At 39.8% G+C, this 22671-nt stretch overlaps 1 protein-coding gene across 2 annotated transcripts in view; it reads right to left on the reverse strand.

Annotated features, from left to right (window-relative positions):
* Positions 1 to 696: 696 nt before the first annotated feature.
* LOC106155684 (uncharacterized) overlaps positions 697 to 22671 on the reverse strand; it is a 43559-nt gene continuing 21584 nt past the window's right edge. The window contains exons 26-56 of one of the 2 annotated variants that reach the window (XM_087006897.1): positions 22054 to 22358; positions 21727 to 21841; positions 21013 to 21189; positions 20665 to 20797; positions 20267 to 20433; positions 19889 to 20142; positions 19329 to 19486; positions 18906 to 19053; positions 18183 to 18426; positions 17837 to 17976; positions 16736 to 16872; positions 16354 to 16458; positions 15694 to 15847; positions 15033 to 15209; positions 14528 to 14810; positions 13967 to 14032; positions 13501 to 13684; positions 13133 to 13267; positions 12633 to 12776; positions 12006 to 12311; positions 11582 to 11805; positions 9487 to 11077; positions 8982 to 9208; positions 8191 to 8320; positions 5222 to 5445; positions 4745 to 4910; positions 4003 to 4415; positions 3605 to 3731; positions 2549 to 3205; positions 1832 to 1944; positions 697 to 1436 (exon numbers count right to left, since the gene is read on the reverse strand). In XM_087006897.1, coding sequence (XP_086863023.1) covers positions 1374 to 1436; positions 1832 to 1944; positions 2549 to 3205; positions 3605 to 3731; positions 4003 to 4415; positions 4745 to 4910; positions 5222 to 5445; positions 8191 to 8320; positions 8982 to 9208; positions 9487 to 11077; positions 11582 to 11805; positions 12006 to 12311; positions 12633 to 12776; positions 13133 to 13267; positions 13501 to 13684; positions 13967 to 14032; positions 14528 to 14810; positions 15033 to 15209; positions 15694 to 15847; positions 16354 to 16458; positions 16736 to 16872; positions 17837 to 17976; positions 18183 to 18426; positions 18906 to 19053; positions 19329 to 19486; positions 19889 to 20142; positions 20267 to 20433; positions 20665 to 20797; positions 21013 to 21189; positions 21727 to 21841; positions 22054 to 22358 — 7467 coding nt within the window. In that variant the 3' untranslated portion in view covers positions 697 to 1373. Of the gene's footprint in view, positions 1437 to 1831; positions 1945 to 2548; positions 3206 to 3604; positions 3732 to 4002; positions 4416 to 4744; positions 4911 to 5221; positions 5446 to 8190; positions 8321 to 8981; positions 9209 to 9486; positions 11078 to 11581; positions 11806 to 12005; positions 12312 to 12632; positions 12777 to 13132; positions 13268 to 13500; positions 13685 to 13966; positions 14033 to 14527; positions 14811 to 15032; positions 15210 to 15693; positions 15848 to 16353; positions 16474 to 16735; positions 16873 to 17836; positions 17977 to 18182; positions 18427 to 18905; positions 19054 to 19328; positions 19487 to 19888; positions 20143 to 20266; positions 20434 to 20664; positions 20798 to 21012; positions 21190 to 21726; positions 21842 to 22053; positions 22359 to 22671 lie in introns of both variants that reach the window. The other variant, XM_087006896.1, reaches the window with a different exon arrangement.

Consider the following 22671-nt stretch of genomic DNA (forward strand, 5'->3'; position numbering starts at 1 on the left):
GTGCAAAACTACCACTAGAGAGGATTTCAGAGGTAAAAGGCGAGTTCCCAGGTAAAGATATATCCAAGACAGTTTGCGTCTTAAGCGTGTCCCCAGGGGAATTAAGGTGGAGAGTTTGACCGAAATGCGCTTATTACTGACTACACATTCACATGGATAAATGAATGGATGAATGAATGAACAAATGAATGAAATGAATAAAAGATGAACAACGACGTCAATTTTGCAATATAAGTCCTCACTCATTATCATTCCTAAATATAGTTAAGGTCTGTTGACTTTGCATTAAATCTTAATCCACTCTGTGATCTCAATTTTAGATAGGTCTGATATAATTGTCTGCAATTCACCCAACAGAGAAACCAATTATCCTTTCAAAGACTCAGTATCCACTCTATTTAAAATCGTCTTATTTTCTCTCAGAAATTATGTGCATGTAATATCGTCTGATTGCTTTGTACGGATTCAGCCAGTGTTTTCCATTTTGAGTAGTAATAATCAGTTCGTGAAGTTCCAATTTTTTAACAATGCGACTGTTGTTACGTGTACACAATGATGAGATGGTGGATTGCGTCCATCTCACCTAACACATCTATGTCCATCTGGCGTTGACAATAACATTGTTTTTATCCACAAATTTCAACTTGATAGTATTTTTGCGTCAATTTGTAAAACGATAATAAAATTAGCCTTAAATTCAAAGTTGAGCCCTAACCATTTATTGCCTGTGGTTTCTAGTAATCTAGTAGTCAGTGAATTCCAGTAATCAGAAACTGCGATATTTCTTGTTTTCACTTCAGACTTTGGTAATTAGAACCTGCTGGGTGATGGTCGTAATCAAAGCACTGTTTTAAATGTTTTCTTGTTTTCGAAATCTTGGTCAACGATTGTCTTATCGAGGCTCCATCTTGAATATTATAAACATATGTTCTTGAGTAACGTGTTGAAGTGACTCAGTATGATAATAGTGCCACTGATTGCCGTAAAAGTAAGTTAATTTACATCCATAGAGTGACATATTAATCCACTGTAAAACAAATTCTAAGCTACTATCTGGGATATATGATAATACACCAATGTCTTAAGCGCTGAGATATATGTTCAGTTCTGAGTAAATAGTAATAGATAATTCGTAGCCATCTTTGAATCTGCCAGGCTTATCTGTTTTTGTCTAAATGAGAAAAGGTTATTCGAAGTGTAAGTTTGTCTTTCACATGTGCGCTTAAAAATAACTTTACGCGGAAAGCTCTTTCAATGACAGTTCTCGCAAAAACTTCGCACACAGCAGTGTTACTTTGTATTAAAAGGAATATATTTGTTGACTTGAGTTGTGATCAGTTCTACTTTTGATAATTGCTGCCTCCTCGATGTCGTTATCCCTGCAATCCCCTCTGTCTCCTCCAAATGGCATACGACAGACCGGCATACTGTCGGAGCTAAAAGAACAAAACCATCTTGTAGGCTATATACATGTTACAGTAGACAGACAAGTAGCCATATATCTTTATATATTTCAACATAGTTTATCATACTGAATTATGTTCTACAAAAATCCATATGCTGAAGAGGAAATAACTCCAGAAATACTGTGATATGACAATTAAAATTATTGTTACGTGCATCGACCCCCTTTTGTTTAGTTCAAAGCACGGGGCATACATTAATAAAAAAATAATTGAAATTAAAAATTATAGCAAAACGATAAAGTTAGCTAGATTTTACACGTACTTGGCATTCATTTCATATATGAATGTTAAGATCAGATTAAAAAAAGTGAAATTGGACTAGAATTCTTATTTGGGATACATCTGGTCAAGCCAGATTTACTTACAATGTCTGTGTATTGTGAGAAGAGACGTCTGAACTCGGTCATGTCGAAGTTCCTGAGGGCAGCCCGAATTTGCCGAGACAAAGAATTCAACTGTCTTCGCAGAGATCGTAACTCTGAAACAAATGAATATCAAAACATGTGACTACTGCTGCATGGTACAGTACCGGTGTGAATCACTTCATATACAAGCAACTTGTTGGTCTCCATGTCCCGGTCTTAAACAGTCATCGATGTAGAAAAAAATTGTACCGCTAATAGAGAGAAAGCGTCACTTATAGCAGGCATTGAACCATCACATTACATGTACAAATGAATAAAACTTTGAGTACAAGGGTCTATATGTCTTAGTCCGATACAACTCACATATTTATGATTTATCTTTTAATTTTCCCAAAGGCTAGCATACGGCGTTTTTTACTGTTTTTATGTGTACTGTTGACTCTAGTTGCAGGCCCCAGAGATGTACAGTGATATGATTAAATCTAATAAGAACAATGTATCCATTTTACACTCGGGATAAAACGTTTAACTTCATATTTATCATATACAACATTCGAGTAAGGAGAAGACACTTTTTTTAATTTATCATAGGCAACATGTTTCATAAAGCTAATCGAGTGGTATACATGAACCCCTAGAGAGACCATGTACATAGAGGAAGACGCCTGAACTCCGTATCTCGGTGTTCTCAATAAGAAGGTCATAAGAACAGCTCACCTTCTCTCATTTGCTCCAAAGTGGGCGTAGTAGTGACCGGTGCTTGAGTAGTGGTCGGTGCCTTTGTGGTGACAGGTGGCTGTGTAGTGGTTGGTGTCTTTGTGGTGACAGGTGGCTGTGTAGAGACAGGTGCCTGAGTGGTGACAGGTGTCTGAGTGGTGACCGGTGCCTGGGTGGTGACAGGTGTTGTCGTCACTACTCTTGTGGTAGTCAGGTAAATGTAAACTGCAGCTGAGCTGTTAAGAGCAGGAGTGCCGCCGTCTGTTGCCACGACAGTCAGTGACAGTGTCGTGTTCTCAGTAATTTCATAAGCTGGCGCTAACAAAAAAAACTGACCGGTGCTAGAATTCAAGGAAACCAAATCACTGCTTGACGTAAGCGTGTACGTGACGACGGCATTTTCTCCTTCATCCACGTCGCTTGCCACTACGTGTCCTATCACGCCGGCTGTGGTATCCGTATCCACGGTGAAGTTGTAGATGTCTACGGTGAAGACGGGTCTGTTGTCATTCACATCTTCCACTGTGACATACAGGTTGGAAGTGGCACTCAGCGGTGAGGACTGACGCCCGTCTGTGTCATCTTCAGCTGCTTTCAGAACCAACGTGTAATTGCTTTCAGTTTCGCGGTCCACGCTGGTGTTAAGACTTACGAGACCTGGGGTATATAACATTGCAATTAATAGAACTTTATCTACGTCATTAATTATTCGTCTTTGTTAGTTTCGCTTTCTTTTACATGTATCAACTGGAATCAAAATTTAAATCCCAATAATTTGGTAGTATATGTGTGCATAAAGTTTTCCCCGTCCCTCTCATTCGTCTGTAAATAATATTCCCGTTTCATCAAGCTATGTGTTACTGTAATTGTGTTAATAGCATGTGATCTGTCTTCGGTTAAGGAGTGACAAATAGACACACATCTGTGACACTCTGCAAAACTATCAGCAACAATCTAAAGCTGGCTCCATCTAAAGCAAGGTGACGTGCTTCACATTATAGACATGATTAAAATATAAAATACACCTTAACACCCCAAAGCCATGCGTTTACTGACCTGTGTTGTCTATCTGAAATCTTCCTCCAGTGTTGCCGTTTTCAATGGAATACATGATGGCGCCACCGTCTGGGTCTGAAGCACTCACCTGGTAGACGAAGGTACCGGGATCTGCAGACTCTGGCAACTGAAGGGAACAACAAACCGTAAATGTTACATGTAAAAGGAATATATAGCCAGTTAAAAATAACAAAGAAACATATAAACGCCATTAATTGAACTTTTGTTACTCCTTTAAAAGATAAACTTCCGTTGTAATTTCGAGACTCGCAAATTGTTTACAATAATATATACCAATATAAATCATGTGCTTTATTTCCTGTACATGTACATAAAAACAAGTATTAATATCAACCGGCCCACATTAAATCAAACAACACAAATATTCAGATACTCACCGAGGTTGTGTAGTTCACCTGGCTGAAGACGGGAGGGCGGTTCTTTCCTATCACAGTGACTGTGACGGTGGCATAGCCGTTTAATGGCGGGATACCTCTATCAGTTGCCACCACGTGGAGAGTCTCCACCCGTGTACCGAAGACATCACGTGCAGCCGGCAGGACGCTGAGAGCACCCGAGGAAGCGTCGATCTCTAGGATATCACTCGGGGACTGAAGACTGTATGCCACCTCTGCGTTGATGCTGTCGTCGTCATCGGTGGCTCGAACAGTTAAAATAACCTGGTCATCTTGCACAAGGTCGGCAATGACAACTGTTACGTTGTAGGAATTATGTGAAAATGTTGGTGCATTGTCGTTGATATCCAGCACGTTGATCGTAATATCGACCGACGTCCTTCTTGGAGGAGACCCTTTGAATAAGAACAAACTCGTTTTATTCGATTTTTATATAAGTAGTCGGTAAGTCACTAGGTTATGACACACAATGAAATATTGCATAGTCGCTAACCCTCTTTGTTTTGTTTTAACAACCAAACAGCTAGTGTCATAATGAAATTGTTACATATTTCAGCAGACAGACGTTTCAATGAATTCTGTCCAGAAAGCATTTTCTACTGGTGCTTTCCATTTTTGTACAGAAATCAATTTCGACAATTAAAACGTCAGCGATACACGTTCAAAACATCGTATTCTACTAAGCGTATGTACGAATGTACAGTGTACGCATGCGCTAATTTACCGTCGTCAGTTGCCTGTACAGCAATATTGTACGTCGCCGTGTCCTCCCTGTCTAAAGTACCCGTAGTGAGGATCTGGCCGTCCTCAGTTACAGTGAACATCTCAGTAGCCGACTGGATTAAGGACAGATGGACATCTTGGTAGGTGTCGCCATCTGACGAGGATAACTAAAACCAAAAAGACTTTACTTCCAATTGTTTCTTAATTTTAAACATGCTTATTGTTTAGTTTCTTTTAAAGTTAAAATTTTTATCTATTAGTCAGAGAACATACATCAGTGTTTCTCTAAAAATCTCTTCTGTTGATATCAAGGAATATAAATATTACCCCCTCCTCATCATCCATACAGATTAAATCGTCTTCAGAAAAAATATAAATTTGAGTGCTGCAGAGAAAGAAGGCACGAAAACCTTTTACATAACTTTTAATCCAACTTTTTAAACAGGCTCCCTTATAAAGATTGTGTTAGATGATCTACCTGAGTGACAAAAGTTCCGGCTGGTTGACCTTCATATACAGACAGGTGCGTGGAGTTGACCTCCAGCTGAGGGTCATACTCATTGACGTCACCAACTGTGATCACCACAGAGGCAATTGATGACAGAACATTCTGTCCACCGATTCCACCATCTCTAGCAATCACTGTCAGGTTGTACACGGACACACTCTCCTTGTCAAGGCTTGTTAGTAACGTGATGTCACCTGGGCAACGGGAAAATTAAACAAGGCAGCAAAGCTGTCAAATGTACAGACAAAAACCAAAAAATAAAAACGCAGGAAATAGGATACTGTCAATTCTGATGAACTAATGTATTATGCTTACTGTAACTGCATAGCCAACATCAAATTCTTATTCTGCATAACATTGGATTAGGATGAAAGTAAAATGTGTATCAAGCATTAGACTAAGTTCCCATACCTAGATCAATCTAACAGGATCAATGCAACTCCAAGGGGTTTCTCACTAAATTGCTTTCAGTTTGAGAGTCTTAGGATTCTGGCATGCCAGTTTCAGTAGGCGTGACAGACAACTAAGCCACTTACATTGATTGCAATTTAGTGAGAATTTCCATGGAGATAGATCGATCCACAGTTAGCGTGATAGGGTCTGGAAATAGTCCCTAAGGTGTCAGGCTGATAAGAGTTAAACTTGGGAAATGCCAGAATGAGGTACAGTGAAAATTACACACAAAAAAAAAATTGCTTAAACTCATTTAAAAAAAAAAAAAAAAAAAAAAAAAAAATATATATATATATATATATATATATATATATACATATATATATATATATATATAATTAATATTTTATTTATTTTTTTTTTTTGGGGCTGTATGTCAATCCTAAGAATCATTCTTGTAACTTAACAAAATACAGAAAATGTTACAAAGTAAGAGTACAGGGCTCCTGGCAGATGGGAGTGATAAGTCACAACTTGAAAATGCCAGTATAGCACTCTATAAACCTGCATTGCCTCCAAAACAGAAAACAATCACACTGGTTTTCAAACACAAGCTGCGCACTTCTGTCTTATGAAACTTTTCACTAAGTTTACCTTTTGCGTATTATGAATATTCATCAGTTTTGTAAGTTTCAAGCCAAAAGGTAAAATGGTTTTCCACTTATCGTGTTATCGGTACTGCATATATGTTGGAAAAAGTGAAAAAACAGCATAAATTCCCTATAAGTGACCCGATCATGCTGATTTTCGAACTTGACCTGCGTATTATGAATATTCATCAGTTCTGTAAGTTTCAAGCCAAAAGGTAAAATGATTTTCCACTTATCGTGTTATCGGTGCTGCATATATGCTGAAAAAAGTGAAAAAAACGCATAAATTCCCTATAAGTGACCCGATCATGCTGATTTTCGAACTTGACCTGCGTATTACGAATATTCATCAGTTCTGTAAGTTTCAAGCCAAAAGGTAAAATGATTTCCCACTTATCATGTTATCGGTGCTGCATATATGCTGAAAAAAGTGAAAAAACAGCATAAATTCCCTATAAGTGACCCGATCATGCTGATTTTCAAACTTGACCTGCGTATTACGAATATTCATCAGTTCTGTAAGTTTCAACCCAAAAGAAACAAGACAGCACTGTTCTGAAATGGGTTTATTTCCATTTTTAACACTTTCTTAACATAAAACAAAATAAACATTTTACTGCCATTTTTATATGTCCAACTAAGAAAATTGATGAGATGGGAAAAGTATCAATAGAACAGTGTTAAATGTCCAATTTCCTCCATTCTGAGATTCTGAACATAGTGGATGATTGAATATGACAAACTGCAATGATATGAGTTTATTTCCATTTTTGACACTTTATTACACAATACATGATAACAAGTTTACCATGTTTTTTACATAATCAACTAACAATGTTGTAAAGATGCAGGAAATATCAAACAAACACTTTTAGGCATCTTATTAGTTAAATAATGAGACTGTTAACATGCCTAATAATTGAATCTGAGGAAATGTGAAAAAACAGTATAACTTCTTAAGTAATGGCCCGATTATGCTTATTTTCGAACTCAACCTGCGTTTTAGTAAGATTGACCACTCCTGTGAGTATAATTACAATTGGCCAATCCGTTTTTCTTATATTGTGTTATCAGTGTTGCATTTATATTGAAAATAGTGAAAAAACAGCATAAATTACCTAAAAGTGACCCGATCATGCTGATTTTCGAACTTGACCTGCGTATTATGAATATTCATCAGTTCTGTAAGTTTCAAGTCAAAAGGTAAAATGGTTTTCCACTTATCGTGTTATCGGTGCTGCATACATGCTGAAAAAAGTGAAAAAACAGCATAAATTCCCTAAAAGTGACCCGATCATGCTGATTTTCGAACTTGACCTGCGTATTATGAATATTCATCAGTTCTGTAAGTTTCAAGTCAAAAGGTAAAATGGTTTTCCACTTATCGTGTTATCGGTGCTGCATATATGCTGAAAAAAGTGAAAAAAAAGCATAAATTCCCTAAAAGTGACCCGATCATGCTGATTTTCGAACTTGACCTGCGTATTATGAATATTCATCAGTTCTGCAAGTTTCAAGTCAAAAGGTAAAATGGTTTTCCACTTATCGTGTTATCGGTAAAAGTGCACGGCGACGGCGACGACGGCGACGACGGCGACGACAGCGACGACGGCGACGGCGACGACAGACGCAGATGATGGCTATATGTACAGACACATCTGTGTCTGTACATAAAAAGGATTAAAATAAGCAATATAGGCCTATATATAATTTGTGTAAAGGATGAAAATGAAATGATATAGTTTCTATTAAAAAGACGAGCAATTTGAGTTTCTTAAGAAATACCAGATACGAAATCAGGTTTTTTTTAAATAAACGTTCATGTATATTTATGTATGCATCTATGTAGTAGGTATATTTGCTGACATGCACTCAAAGTAAATAGTGTATACCTACCAGACACCGGATTCAAGTAGAAAACGTTGCCAACATCCGGGTTAGTTATTTCAAATGTGACTACACTGCTGTCATTATCCTCTGCTTTCACAGTAATGATGACTTCATTGGTCCGAGTATCCTCAGGTACCTATATCGTGGGAGTGATATACCAGCAGTTATTACATGATATGATAATATTGTTTTTTTTAATAAAACGGTGCGACATGCACATGATAATGCGTATTTAATATATATGAAGTTATGAAACCAACTGTCACAAAGAAGCATATATATATTTTTCTGCGGGAAACCGTGCCTGTATTAACCCATTCACGGCCAAACGTCACTTTTTAATACTGTTAGTGATACCTGAACAAAACCAGCTTGCTTTTGATGGAGTGTTACCTCTTAAGGTGTCTTATGATTTAAGAGATGAAATATACTTACTGCTTATAGTATTTACTTTACTACACACTTGATTTTTATTTCAAGTTGGCTTTTGTAGATGACAAAAAGGGTAATGCGACAAACATCATGGGAATATCCGATATACGATAAAGGGGAGGGGGATTCACTTTTGACCCAACCCCGCTGCGAAGAAAGGCATTTCAAAATAAATTCTACAGTATGAAGCACGTAAAACAGGCCAAAGTGGGTCTCAATGTATTTGTTCTTCCTTTTTAGGCAGAAAGAAAGACTTTAATCCAGTAGACTTTGGTCTATTAGGAGGGGTACGTACGACAACTTTCATTACGCTCATGTACATGCATAGCTAATTTTAATAAAAGACACACAATGACGCACTGTACCTCTATTCCATAGGATTGTTCGCTAAAGACTGGTGGATAGACGTTAGATGTCGCCACTTGCACAGTAAGACTCGTCGACGCGTTGTAGACTCCGTCAGATATCCACACATTGACACTGTAAGGACCGTCTAGGAGGTCCAGAGGTCTTAATACGCGAATAACTCCACTTTCGGAATTGATTCCAAACAAGCCGCCGACGTCACTCGTGATTGCATAGCGAATTGTCCCTAAGGAAATGATTACATTCATAATGTAGACAAGGTTTTTGACATTATAGAAGAAGAAAAGTAATAACTTACATTGTATATTGCATAGTGCAGTGTTTATTAGTAAAATGATTGTGGGCGAATTGATGCGCAGCTGTTACAAATTTGCGGATACAATAAGAAACATTTATACATTTGGGTCTACAATCCATTATGAATATAAATAAGTCAAGAAAAACTTTGGATTGTCTGTGAAGAGAATTGATTGTTAAAATCCAGAACAAAAAGTAGCCAATTACCTGTTGAATCGACATCGTAGGCATTCACAGCGTATATCTCCCTATTCACTGGAGTGTCCGCGGAGAGCAGAATGGGGCCAGTTTCTGGGGCTATCATTGGTGGGTTATCGTTGACGTCACCAACCGTCACCTCCACTTTGACGGAACCAGAGCGCCGCGGCGTTCCAGCGTCTACGGCGACAATTGTTATGTTATACAAGGCCTTTGTTTCTCTGTCTAATGGACCGGTAGTCCTGAGAACGGCGGTGCTCTCTTCCAGTGTAACGTTAAACGACAAAGTGGCGCCGTACAAGATAAAATAGAGAAGTTGTCCATTGTCGCCCGAGTCGATATCGGTTACACTCGTGCGAAGGACTGCTGTACCGCTCGGCGCGTTTTCTAACACAGTGATGGAATACTCGCTCTTTTCAAAAACTGGAGGGTTGTCATTGACATCAATTAAGAACACGGATACAATGGCCTCGGCGGATTTGGAACCTGTTGGTGGACTGCCATTGTCTTCTGCAATAACTGTAAATTGATAGGAATTGACGCGTTCAAAGTCCAGTACCTCCGTGGTCCTGATGGCACCAGTTGTTCTATTGACACGAAAAGGAACGCTCTGACTGGGGTCAAGCGAGTAATGTATCGTCTGCCAGGTGTCAATGTCAGTTGCCGCAACATTCCCGACCTCAGTTCCAGAACTTTCTTCCTCCGCTACGGAGAAATTAAAGCGATCAGAATTAAAAGTGGGTGCGTGCCTATTCACAGGTACCACCTCAACAGTGACTTCTGCAGTTTCTACACCTTGATTTGGAGGGTCTCCTTTGTCAACTGCGTAGCACTGGAAGACATAAGGAGACGACGAGGTGCTTAGAGCAGATGCAGTGTAAATTATTCCAGTTTCGGCATTGACTAGAAAATGGCCATCTGGATTAACGCTTCCGTATGTGACTTCCCCGTTTGCTCCAACGTCCAAATCCGACGCGGTTAACTGCAAAACGGACGAATTCACCGGAGCGTCTGTCTCTATTGCAGCTGAAAAACGCAGTGGTGTAAAAACAGGCGCATTGTCATTGACGTCAAGTACGTGGACATCAATGAGCAGCTGTCCAGTCTTAGGTTGGTCACCGTCATCCACTGCCACAACTGTTAAGGTTATAAGCTCAGTGCTCTCTCTGTCCAGCGCTGATGATATGGTTATTTCACCTGTCTCAGCGTTAACATTAAAGTTAGAAGCGTTGGCACCCACAACAGCCATCATTCTGTATGTCACATTACTGTTACCAGAGTCTGCTACAGACGCCGTGTGTATCACGGTGCCGGCTGGCGCAGCCTCACTTACATTGACAGAGACGTAAGTTTGGTCAAATACCGGAGGGAGAGCGTTAACTCTGGAGAACCTGATGGTGTACGTGTGGGTACCATCAGATGTCGAGTACAGATCTACAATATGTAGAAGGTCTACGTCATTCACTTTACTTAACCAGACGTTGTCAGGCAGAATTGATTGGCTGTCGTCCCTGGTGACGGATGAAACGGTCAGTGACGTGTCTCCGGTGTACTCTGCTCTGGCATAATTCCACCCAGCGCTTGCGTACCGGACTGTTATCTACAACAGGATAAAATACAACATATACAATGTAGCACTCATATACTGGATACAGATGATCTCTGTGGGCACATTGTAAATATTTGTGACTAGTGACACAGATTGGACATCAACTGTTTCCTAAGTTCATATATTTTCCCACAATAACTTTCAAACTAGTGCACCATCGGTAGATCCCGGATTTTCCTTTGGGTGGGTGCTTGGGGGTGGGGCAGGATTGGGTATGGGGGAAGACAAAACATGGGATATAAATCGTCACACTGCGAATAGGACGTCTTTCATGAAGCGTAAGTTCTCTTACAACAAGTTCATATAACCTTACTTTTCAGGCCTTTGGACGGAATATCTCAACGCTTAAGAAATAACACATTAAGTATACGGATGCAATTCAAGCCCAATCATATAATCTGATTAAACTCGAATAACAACAGTTTCGGAAGTAGGTGTACATGTATGACAAAATGATATTTCGCACAGTAATTGAAACTCTTTGTATTTTCTTACGGTTACGACTTTTCCCGCGCTGTACTCCTCATTGGTAATATTTGCCGGATATACTGGATACGGATTATTTCCATCGTGGCTAGTATATATGACATTGGGCATCAAGTCCAAACTTCGCTCCGGCATGACAAGGAAATCCGGTATGCCATCATCCGGCTGCGCACGGATCACGTGAAGTAATTCGAAGAATTCAACCGATTCTAGTACCGAAAGCTGAGGGTCGCCTAGGATGTAATCAGAAGATAAATTTAAAATGTATTTCACATATTTAAAAGATGCAAAAAAGTTAAAGCATTACAAACACATGGAAATTTCAAAAGTAATGCTTAGATAAATGAATGCACTGCACTTAAAATTTACCTGTGACTGTAAAATCTGAATACTAAATACTCTTATTCGTGTCCTTTCTTACACAGAAACTTACCCAGTGGATTGACATTTTCAAAGGTGGCGGAATAATTAGAGAATTTTCCCGGCAGTGATGACGTCATTATCCATCGCGCCATCTTGGTCGTCTTGGGGAGGATATCGCCAAAATTTACAGTCAGTGAAGTAGATGCCGGCTGAAGTCCAAGCTGAGCGCCAATTATTTCAAAAGTAATAAGCAAACCCTTTTCGTTTTCAATGATTTCAGGCTGGGCTGACGTTATCTTCATTTGGTTGGCTGTACCATATCCCTCGTTTATCACTAATACACCCAGAGAGAATGGGACTGACGGCTCCACGACATCTGCATGAGGTAGAATACATACAAAGGAAAACATTATGATATGGACACAGAAAATAATGTGAGTATGGCTATATGCAATGAGGCCGTTTTATTTAATCTGCTTATAAAAGTATGACGGATAAAATGCATAGGTATGTAGAATGATTAAGGTGTGTATAATTGAAAGTATTCTCTGAACAGAAAACGCGCAAAAATAATAGGTTATCAGTTACCATCCACAATCCTCCGAATAGGAAATATCTATAAAATTCGTAAAATAACACTGTATGAGCATGACGTCACACGGGTGGGTAAAATGACGTCATATGAGGTCAGACTCACCTGTCGTGAAGGGGTCGTCACCTTGAACGTACTTCTCCAGGAAGTACTTAATGTAAAGTCTGGGGTCCGGTTTTACGGTGACCGTGTCAGGAAATAGTGGCACTCTAATATCTTCTCCGTTCACAGTGTAATATAATGTTCCACCTTAAAAGTAAGTGATAAAGTATAGTTATGTTGGGATTAATTTTAAAAGGGTCATAAAATTAATTGGGTTTGTTAGAGGAACGTGCATCGAATACTTACATGAAACGTGGAGTAGGCATATGTGTTTTTGAAGAGAAATGGTTAACCATTAAAACACAAATTCTTTGTTAGACCTTTTTAAACAAATCATTGTTTCAATATGTTTAAAAATAGTAATAATAATAAAACTAATTAAATGCAACACAAAAATTGAATTGTTAATCACACGTTTTAACCGTATATTGTAAACGTAACGCTCTTGTTATCACGTGCTATATTTATCAATACCTCGTCATTGAACTGATGACGTCACGTACCCATGTCATACTGCGTGTCCTCAGTGGGGGCAGCGTCACTGTATGGCACTATTAACCACACTGCACTGCCATCTTGACCTGGAGCTAGCGACCCATTACCTGACACACCCGTCAGTCCTGTCAGCTCTGGCTCACCTAACAGTATGTTAAGAACGAGAACGTGAAAGAATGACCTGCCCACACTGTTATAAAACACGCGCGCGCGCGCGCATGCATGTACGCACGTAACCACACACACAGAGTTGCACACACGTATTCATGACTACCTACAAGAGGACCCATACAACACTACACAAATATGTTGGACATATTTACACTAGAAGCAACTAGAAGGTTTCTAATAAGGAAGAAAACATAAGCAACATTACCTATAGAAAACAGATGGGTGGAAACGTCACCCGTGTCTGTGTGTTTTATAAAGATCTCAACACCGATATTTTCCAAGGCGTTCACATCACCATTTTCGATCTCAAGCTTTGCTTCAAAGGCGTCTCTGGTTAGAACCAGCTCCTGCACAATTTGTATTCGTACCTTGGCACAGACGCCCTTTGCCTGAAATATGACAAAGGTACAGAGGTCAAATTAATTCATGAACGCACGCCAGGGAAGAAGCAAAGAGCAGGTGAGCATTTAGTATTTACCTCACTAAATGTTTTAAATGTTCTTTTTCGCACGGGGCGTTTTCAAAAGCGACCTTTTATTTTTAAACGAAGCAAAATGCGGGCTTACTATGTGAACATTGGGTCCTTTGCATAACTTAAAATCAGTTTTTAGTTGGGTTTTCAACAATGTTTAAGTTTCATATACTGAGCATATTCGTCCTACATTACTTACTGTTGAAGCTTCCACAAATTGTTGATTTGCTTTATTAAACCATTCGAATATCGAGGCCGATCCCTCCTGTAATGTATAGAGATATCGTACATTTAGAAGTAAGACCAGACCGAGCGATAAAACAATGGTAACCATTCAGTTTTAACAATCCAGAACAACTGAAGACAGAGTTTGCATATATATATTGTTGTGTGTGTGTGTGTGTGGGTGGTGGTGGTGGTGGGGGGGGGGGGGGGGGGGGGGGGGGAGGGGGGGGGAGCAGGTCATAAGCAAAAACGCTTTCGTTCTCCACAGGCAGTGGAGCGCCCTCAATCACTGATTATTTTTTACATTATTTCAAACATTAATATACCCAGAGTATGGAGTGTAACTACATGTACGGAATGTTCGCAAGCTTACTTCATTCTACATATTGACTGACGAGGGAACCTGGCTTATGCTAAAGCAAATTAAATTTACTAATAAAAACACGACTGTTGCAAATTTTGGTCGTTTTTTTAGTACCACCTATAGAAGGCAAATTTAACTTTGATTAAATGTGACCTCCATGTGGAAACATACATTTTTGGCGTCTTGGGTATCGTTGACCAGCTTATCAAACCTCTGGAACGCCTCCGTGTAGTTCACCATCCCAGCGCCCTGTAGCGTCCCGGTCGCCCATGCGGCCAGTGTGTTGTTCAGTTTGGTCACTACATTCTCCATCATAGAATCCGTCATGTTAGTTGGGTTGGTGCCGCGTATCCCCTGTAGCTCTGTCATCGTTATTAATTGACCGCCGTCACTGTCGTCTGCCGTTAGGGGGCGCAGTGTGTTCAGCCACCACTGACTGGGGTCTACGTGTTGCCTGTGGGGGAAGAATTTGAGATATCTTACAAACTACCGGTATCTGCCTGTGATATATAAAGTACATGTATATAGGGGGTTACTTTTATTGCTGTTGGATATTGCAACTGAGAGGTTTTAATTAATTTTGCATTTGATATTAAAATAAAGTGTGGAATGGTAAATTCAACAAGACCATAATCAAATGTAAATCAAATGTACAAAATTGTAGAGGGGGACTTACCATACTTCAGGGTCATCGACAAACATTATCAGAAAGTCTGCAAAATTCTGAAGCGAATATATCCGACTGGCCAGGATAGGAGCGATTTCTTCCTTGGTGAGTAGACTGATTGCTCTACGTTTTCGTGTGAATGGTATGGGGATGGGTTGACATGCTCCAAGCAGAGTATGTATACATCTGCAGAATCAGATACAGACACTGGTATTAGTATAGGTTGGGAAAATCTGATGATACACGGAAAACATACTGGTATAAGTTAGAAATTGTGCGTGTACACTATAAAAATGAAAGGAGTTAGGACAAAACAATGGTGCACATCCCCGTTCTAAGGGGAAGAATACGGGCCCAGTTGAACCCCTTATTCCTGCGTGGTATAACACTTGTAAGGTGGCAGAATGGTCCAATGTCAATAGGCCAGCTTTACGCCACATGCCCGAATACTGACCCTCGGTTAAAATATCAATTTTTACTGTAATATTTATTTTTACTAAATTTTATTCACTGCTTTCAGAATAAAAACCGTCAGGATTGTTCCCCTTTTTTCCCACAAATATCGGGTGTGTATTTGCGGAGAAAAAAAAAAGCAATGAAAATGGAGACATAATTTGTCATACATGAGAGGCACTTTGAAACTGTCATGAACACATGCGCAGTGACCTACCTAAACCCTCCCCAAAATGGTGCAGCTGGCGCCAGGAATGGTACACAGGCAAAAGCAACGTCGGCAGCGTCCAGAAACCAGCCAAAAGCTCCACGCCCCCCGAGTGCGCCTGGCCGAAGTTTGGTCCCCACGGTGTACCCACAGGCAAAGGGAGCTTTAAAAGAAGATCTAAGCTCAAGGGATTTAGAATTATAGAAAATACGTGATCGGTTTACTAGGGCGTTTTTGAGGATTGTGTTTTTTTTTTTCGGACATAAACTAATATAACCCAACACGCTGTACATGTATGTTACGAGTATTAAGTTAAAGTGCAGGAACAATAATTCGTATTTTTTGTGGCTGACTTCCTTCAAAACAAAGCAAAATACCTCAACAAACACTACAGTACATATCGAATGCAACTATGAAAACCATTTCATTTTTTGTATATATAGGTTGGTGACATGATAGTTGGTCACCGTAAAAACAAAAACATTTTCATGTTGTTAAATGACACATATCAAACTGATGCTCAATGTTTCCATATTAAAATGGGGTGTTTACAACGTTGGTTTTCTCAAGATTAAGGTCGGTCTCGCTAGTTAACCAACTTGATTAAGTTTTTATACTGGTTTAAGGTAAAAGAATTGCACAAATCATCACTAACATTCCCCTACTTACGAAAAGGTATATTTGCTAAAATACAGTCAATGGCGGTCACAGCACAGTTTTCACAAGACACCTCCCGTAACACGACAGGTCCGGAGGCCCTTACACCGGCATGTCCTATAACGATATGTCCTATAACTTTTTAAATTTTATTTACCAAAACACCAATAATCATAGGAAAACTCTACTTGTTAGGAACTGAAATTCTTAAATTCTAAAGATGTGAACGCTGACAGTTTGTAACAGTGCCTAATATATGTATGAATATTAACTAAAAAGATATTTCTACATTTAAGTAAAATTTTATTTTGTTTATGCAAATATTATAAATTATGTGCAATTATAGCTTTCACATACTGTTCACGTGGTTTCATGCGGTCACCACGACACTCACCTCTACAGCAGCCCAAGCGTCCCACGTGGAGGATACACCTCGAACTTCCGCTCCTTCGATGAGTAGGCATAGCCACACTACGCGTGATTAACGTTCTACAGAAATAGGAGTAGACGGCACGGAAAGAGAAACCGCATCTGAAATAAAATATTTAAAAATCCAGTCTGGCTGTGAAAACTATGATTATGAATTAAATTATGATTTATACAAAAATATGCCTTTGCCGTAGTAACTTTCAAAGTGTAAATTTTGCTGTCTAAACATTCTGGTTGAGGCTACATGGCTACATGTACTACAAAACTACTATTTTATTTCGACCGTTTTGCAGTCTGTTGTATTGCAGTGCGCCTTCACCCAGAATGTCGCAGTTCCTGTCTAGTTAAGTAAAGGTCTACCGTGTAACTTCGATCAGGGCAACATCACATAAGGTCATTTAGAGCAAGCTGTGCTCGATTTCCTTAAGATGAATAATCAGTTACCAAAGTGTTACCGTCAGAAAATAAAAAAAGTCGATTTAAGAAGTTTCACGAAGTACATGCATATATCAGAGGTCCGGACATATTGCACCATAAAAAGAGACATAATGCAGCGTGCAAGGGTGCAGGTGGTGAGTATTAACTATTCCAAAAGGTCACATGCCAGGGGCAAATTGTCAATTTAAAACGTGATATCGGAGTTAGAATAAAACAGACAAGATATCCAGTAACAATTTTAAAGGCCAGATATCCAGTAACAATTTTAAAAGGCCAGATATCCAGTAACAATTTTAAGTTTTCATAAATATGCATGCGTTCTTTTCAAATCTTGCCCGATAGAGGTCAATCAGTTTGGGCGTGACCAAGTCTTCTCTAAAGGACCATTCCCAGCCCTACTAGCTTACTAACTTTGGATTGATCTATCTATTGGGGATTCTCGCTAAATTGCTATCATTTACAGCGCTATTGAAGCTGCTAGGGGGTAGATAATGATCGTTTAGCAGCTTTAATAGACGTGTCAGACAACTAAGCCACTTAAGCTGAAAGCAATTTAGCGAGAAACCCCTTGGAGATGGATCGATCCTGTTAGATCGATCTAGGCATGGGATCCCAGTCTTAGACTCACCCCGATCCTCCTGTGGCTCGTTTCCTTCTCACTGTGGCTACAGCAGTGGCCTCGTCAGGGTGAGCGCCGCAGCCATAAACCTTCACCGAGAACTGGATGGAACTGTTGGCGGGAATGTCGCCGAAGACAGTGTCGTCTGCCTGGAAAACAGTTTCAAAAATTTAAATTCGAAGCAAAGGGTATCCACCCTTGTCATATTTTTGATATTAATGTACAGTGAAAGAGTTTGCTTCAGAGTATGCAGCACAGTTTTTTCACCCCGAGTCTTATTGGTAAGAAAATTTAAGATTTAGACATATCCGATCAAAAAAGCACTAGGCTTTATTTGATTACAGCAAAGCCTTACCAATCGAAATCTTAAAAACGGGTGATCGCTGGCTGACGGCAAAGAGAAACCGAAGTCGTTTGCCCGTATGAGCCCATGGTTTGTGGCTGTAATAGTGATGGTAGTATAAGCACAGCTCTCCAGTAAATCCAGGTCCAGTGACTTTGGCTCCAGAGTGACCACAGGGATCGGGACCTGAGTTGTAAAATCTGCTTCCAACCTTATTATGTACTCATCTGTGAACGTTACGGGTGTCACGAACCATCTGCAGGAAATAATGTCATAAGCTATTGTATATAATACATGATGTTTAAATGTACATGTTGCAGTATCATGTAGGAATGATATGAGAAGTATTTGAGGTTGCGAAACATTAAAACTGCCAAGGCTTTTATTTCTGCAGGCAAATTATAGTGCTTACTTATGTAAATACAAATCCATAACATTTATATTATGACGGAGTTTATCTACTTGTATTGTTTGATGTAAAATAATAACAAAAATAGCAGAACTGAAATATTTAATACTACAGCTTTTACTATATATCTTAATTAGGACTTAATCTGGTACACGTATGCAGGCATACAGGCAACATCATAAGCGGCAGAGCAGAGACGTTGGCCCTACCTCTCTCTCCTTTCTCTCCTTTATCTATAAAACGCTCTTTTAGTCCAGTGACGGAGAACAGATGTTTAAGAATACAAAATCAACTTTTTAACTGATATGAGGGTGACAGGCAGATACCTGACGGTGACTGTAGTTCTCTCCAGAAAGACGCGAACAAGATTCTCCTCCCTGTTGGCTTCAATCACCTTGGAAACCGGAGTGTGCTTGTCTGCCGAGGCGTAGACATCATAGAACGACTCCAGTACGTCCCTGAATACGGCAATGCCTGGAAAAATGGGGATAACCCGAGAGGTAAATGGTGACACCCTTTTCTCGATATGTATCAGTTATTGTTAGTTAAGTTAGACAAGTCTCTGAATGCAATACATACAATGTGCTTCCTCGGAGGAAAGAACCAAAATCATAACAGGGGCCAAGAAGGAATTTTCATTATGGAACAGTATAGTTTTATAGTTTTGGCCATTGCTAAGTCTATTCGCATGTGGTCTTGCTGGTCTTTGTTATCTACGCTTGTCTAACGGAAAAAATAATGGCACATACCCGAGGCATTGGTTACGGCGGTTAACCGAATATTTTCCAATTTATTTCTCAGTGTTACTGTAGCGTTGGCAAGATACGGCCTGTCGTCTGCGAAGTACGTGTATTCATCCTCCGCAAGAACTATTATGTCGACGAGCCGTGAAGAGACAGTGGTGATTCTGTAGAAAAGGAATAAAAAAATGTTGTTTCACACAAATAACTATGTATTACTGTCTTGTAGAACACCACAACATGTTATCGATTCACAGAACAGCAAAGAAAATGAAAAAAATGAAATTAGTATAGGGTGAACGAAAAAAATCTGCCTAACCTCAATAACGAATTATTTGTTAGCTCCCTTTATTAACAGCAGGTGACTAAATTCACCAAGCAGTGTGTCGGATTTTACTATCCTAGCTCTGTGGTTAAGCTGACCATTTAATAAATGCTGACCGTTTAGAGATGGTTCCATTAGATCATAAGGCGTTAAATGTAGGCCTACAATTCTTTACTTCTCACAATAATGAAAATCCAGAAACTCATTTACATGTCCATATATCGATATCATCACGGGATATTACCTAAATCCTAAGTCTGAACCAACTTCATCAGACCGAACAGCAATGTTTCCCGTTGTTCTGCCTAACGCAGCGTCTTCCTGCACCCGTGCCGAAAGGATCAGAAGTGCCGACTCTCCAGGTTCTAGCTGAAACTTACGTCCGGCCGTTGATGGATCTTTTACCTTGCTGAACGATGCCAGGGATAAAATGTCCACTGTTGGCAGTATTACGTGAACGTTGTGCGCCGCGACGAGGCCAGTATTTGTGACATTTACCTGGATTTAAAAAGAACGACATATAATATTGTTTTTGTAGAAGTACATGAGTTTATTAGAAGTACATACGTTTATTAGAAGTGCTGTGTCTATAACCCCATGTACATGTACAGTGTATAAATACCTCAAAGAGCCGAGTACTGCCCCTTGCAATGGCCGCCGTGAGAGTGTTTGGGGTCAAGGTCAGGGCGGGAAGCTTAAGCTGAAATTCAAACTGCACGTTGACCGTGGTGACCACGTATTCCGCACTCCTGAAGGTCAGTCCAAAGTAGCCTCGAAGGGGCTGTGCAGCTGCAAAATGACAGATATTATCTTTACTCACAACTTAAAATTATAACTTAATGCGTAAAAACTTTAACGGTAAACGATTATCCAAAAGACTGAAATTGATTGAATTCAGACCTTTTATTGGAGACGAAAAAATGATAGGTAAAAAAGACGAGAAGAAACAACCAATGTTGGGAAAATTTGCATATACGTCATGGTTTAATTAGCATAAGGTCTACACTAAAATATGCATACCAGAAAATGTCAAGTCCAAGAAGATTTGTTCTCCAGACGCCAGCACATGCTGTAAGTGACATGGGAACGCTGTACATGCCTCCTCCTGTCCCGCTTGCTGTACAGCCACAATGTCCCTAGCGTAGTCCGGTATCTGAATTTGACGTAGATAACTTAAAGGTTTGCAAACTGTGGCTACATGGCACTTTACAACACAGCATAGCTTTTAGTACCTGTACATCTAGTCATATTTATTAATTACATAATGTGGGGCAAATGATAATATACACATTATGAGTGTCTAATTGTGATGTCAACGGCAGCTTTTCCTACTTGGTTGGTTTTCCTTTTCAAACTAGGTTGGTTTACCTGCACTGTGACGTTGTGAAGTACATCGGCCCCAATGTTGGTCAGTGTGATCCTGCTCTCAGTGGTATGTGGTGTCAAGTACCCACTGACCGTCAGTGCCCCCGGGGTGGCTCTCATGCCGTGATACGACCACTGAGTCTGGTCGGTGTCCACCGTGTCTGCTGGATGAGCGGCACCCTATATAATATATATCATATCATTTTATAATAACGGACCAAGACAAACATAACTGCCTGCTACGTACGTGTTTTACAATAGCTGCTTTTAAGGAATGTCATTACCCTCCTCGTACTATAGGCCTACCCTGTATGTGGTCGGTACTCTCAGGTTAAATGCTAATGATCCGTCCCGTACCATTTCTTATTATCATCTGATAACTACAAGCACCTTTTGCAATAAATACAATATCAGGCTTACTTACTATTAAGATGTTCAAATTGTACAAATTTTCTTGATCACTCAAGTTGATGGCAAAACACAGAGGTCTATTATTAGATTATAAAGCAGACATTTATGTGTCCTTACACTGTGTATTCAAAACAATTACTTCCTCTTATAATTAAGGTGTAAAAGGGTGGGGATATCCAATTCAAAGGAAGGGTTGTACTGTAGGCCTACAGTAACACGTACATGTTGGAACTGTGCGTATAGAAATATCAATAAAAATATGTACACTAGTAAGCCTAAGTGACCTTATTGTTTAAGTCTACTTACTGCCTGGAACAATCCTGCTTCGGAAAACAATGGATAAAACCAGACAGAAAATGTCCCATTACTTGTTGTGGAGGTTTCTAGCACACGTCGTGACCCCGTGGATTTCGATAAAACGCTAGGAAAATGAACAGGTACTGTTAACCTCACGCAGCACACAATGAACTTATTGAAACAGGAACGTCTCACGTCAATAATGACAGGCATTTTTAAACAGCTGTACTCTCTATAAATCCCACCTAGGCCTAATATTGCTCCGTCAAAACTAATCTTAACTGATTAAGTAAGTACAAATTCTCTCTCTCCCCTTTTTAGGGATAAAAAACTTACACCACTTGAACTGGTACAACCCCAACAGCCGCCCCATCCACAAACACCACCTTCCCTTCCAGGAAAATAGGGGTTGCCCTTGGATACGGCCCGTACGGCACGGGGTCCAGCATGGCGGAGTATGAAGGCCGCACGGTCACATTGAACTGCTTCGTGTCCGAGCCGACATCATTACTTGCAGATACACGGACAGTGTGTGGTTGCCATGACGGTACTGGTGAGGTCCACTGGATGTACTGGGCAGCCGAGTCCAGTGTCATGCCAGACGGTGAGGATTCAAGCCTCCACTGAACCGGAGAAGAGCCCTAGATAGAATATAAATGGATGAGTTTTTCTTATGTTAAGGCGTACGTCAGAAATAGGGAAAAGAAACACACGCACAAACACAGACACACGTACGCAAACGTTTAAAAACACAAACTAACACATGCGCACCTTACTTAATGTTTTCTGCATTTTAGAAACGCGCATGTTTATGTTTAGTGACTGTTAATAGGCCTATCTGTATATTTTAGAGGTAGCTAAGTGTGAATAATTGTTGTATTCAAAATACTTCGAAATAATTGCCATCATTAACAATATATTTTGTCTATTCTATGATACGTAGAAAACTGGACA

Source organism: Lingula anatina, chromosome 2, assembly GCF_051362555.1.
Source record: "Lingula anatina isolate TDL-2025a chromosome 2, LinAna3.0, whole genome shotgun sequence".
NCBI classification, from domain to species: Eukaryota; Metazoa; Brachiopoda; class Lingulata; order Lingulida; family Lingulidae; genus Lingula; species Lingula anatina.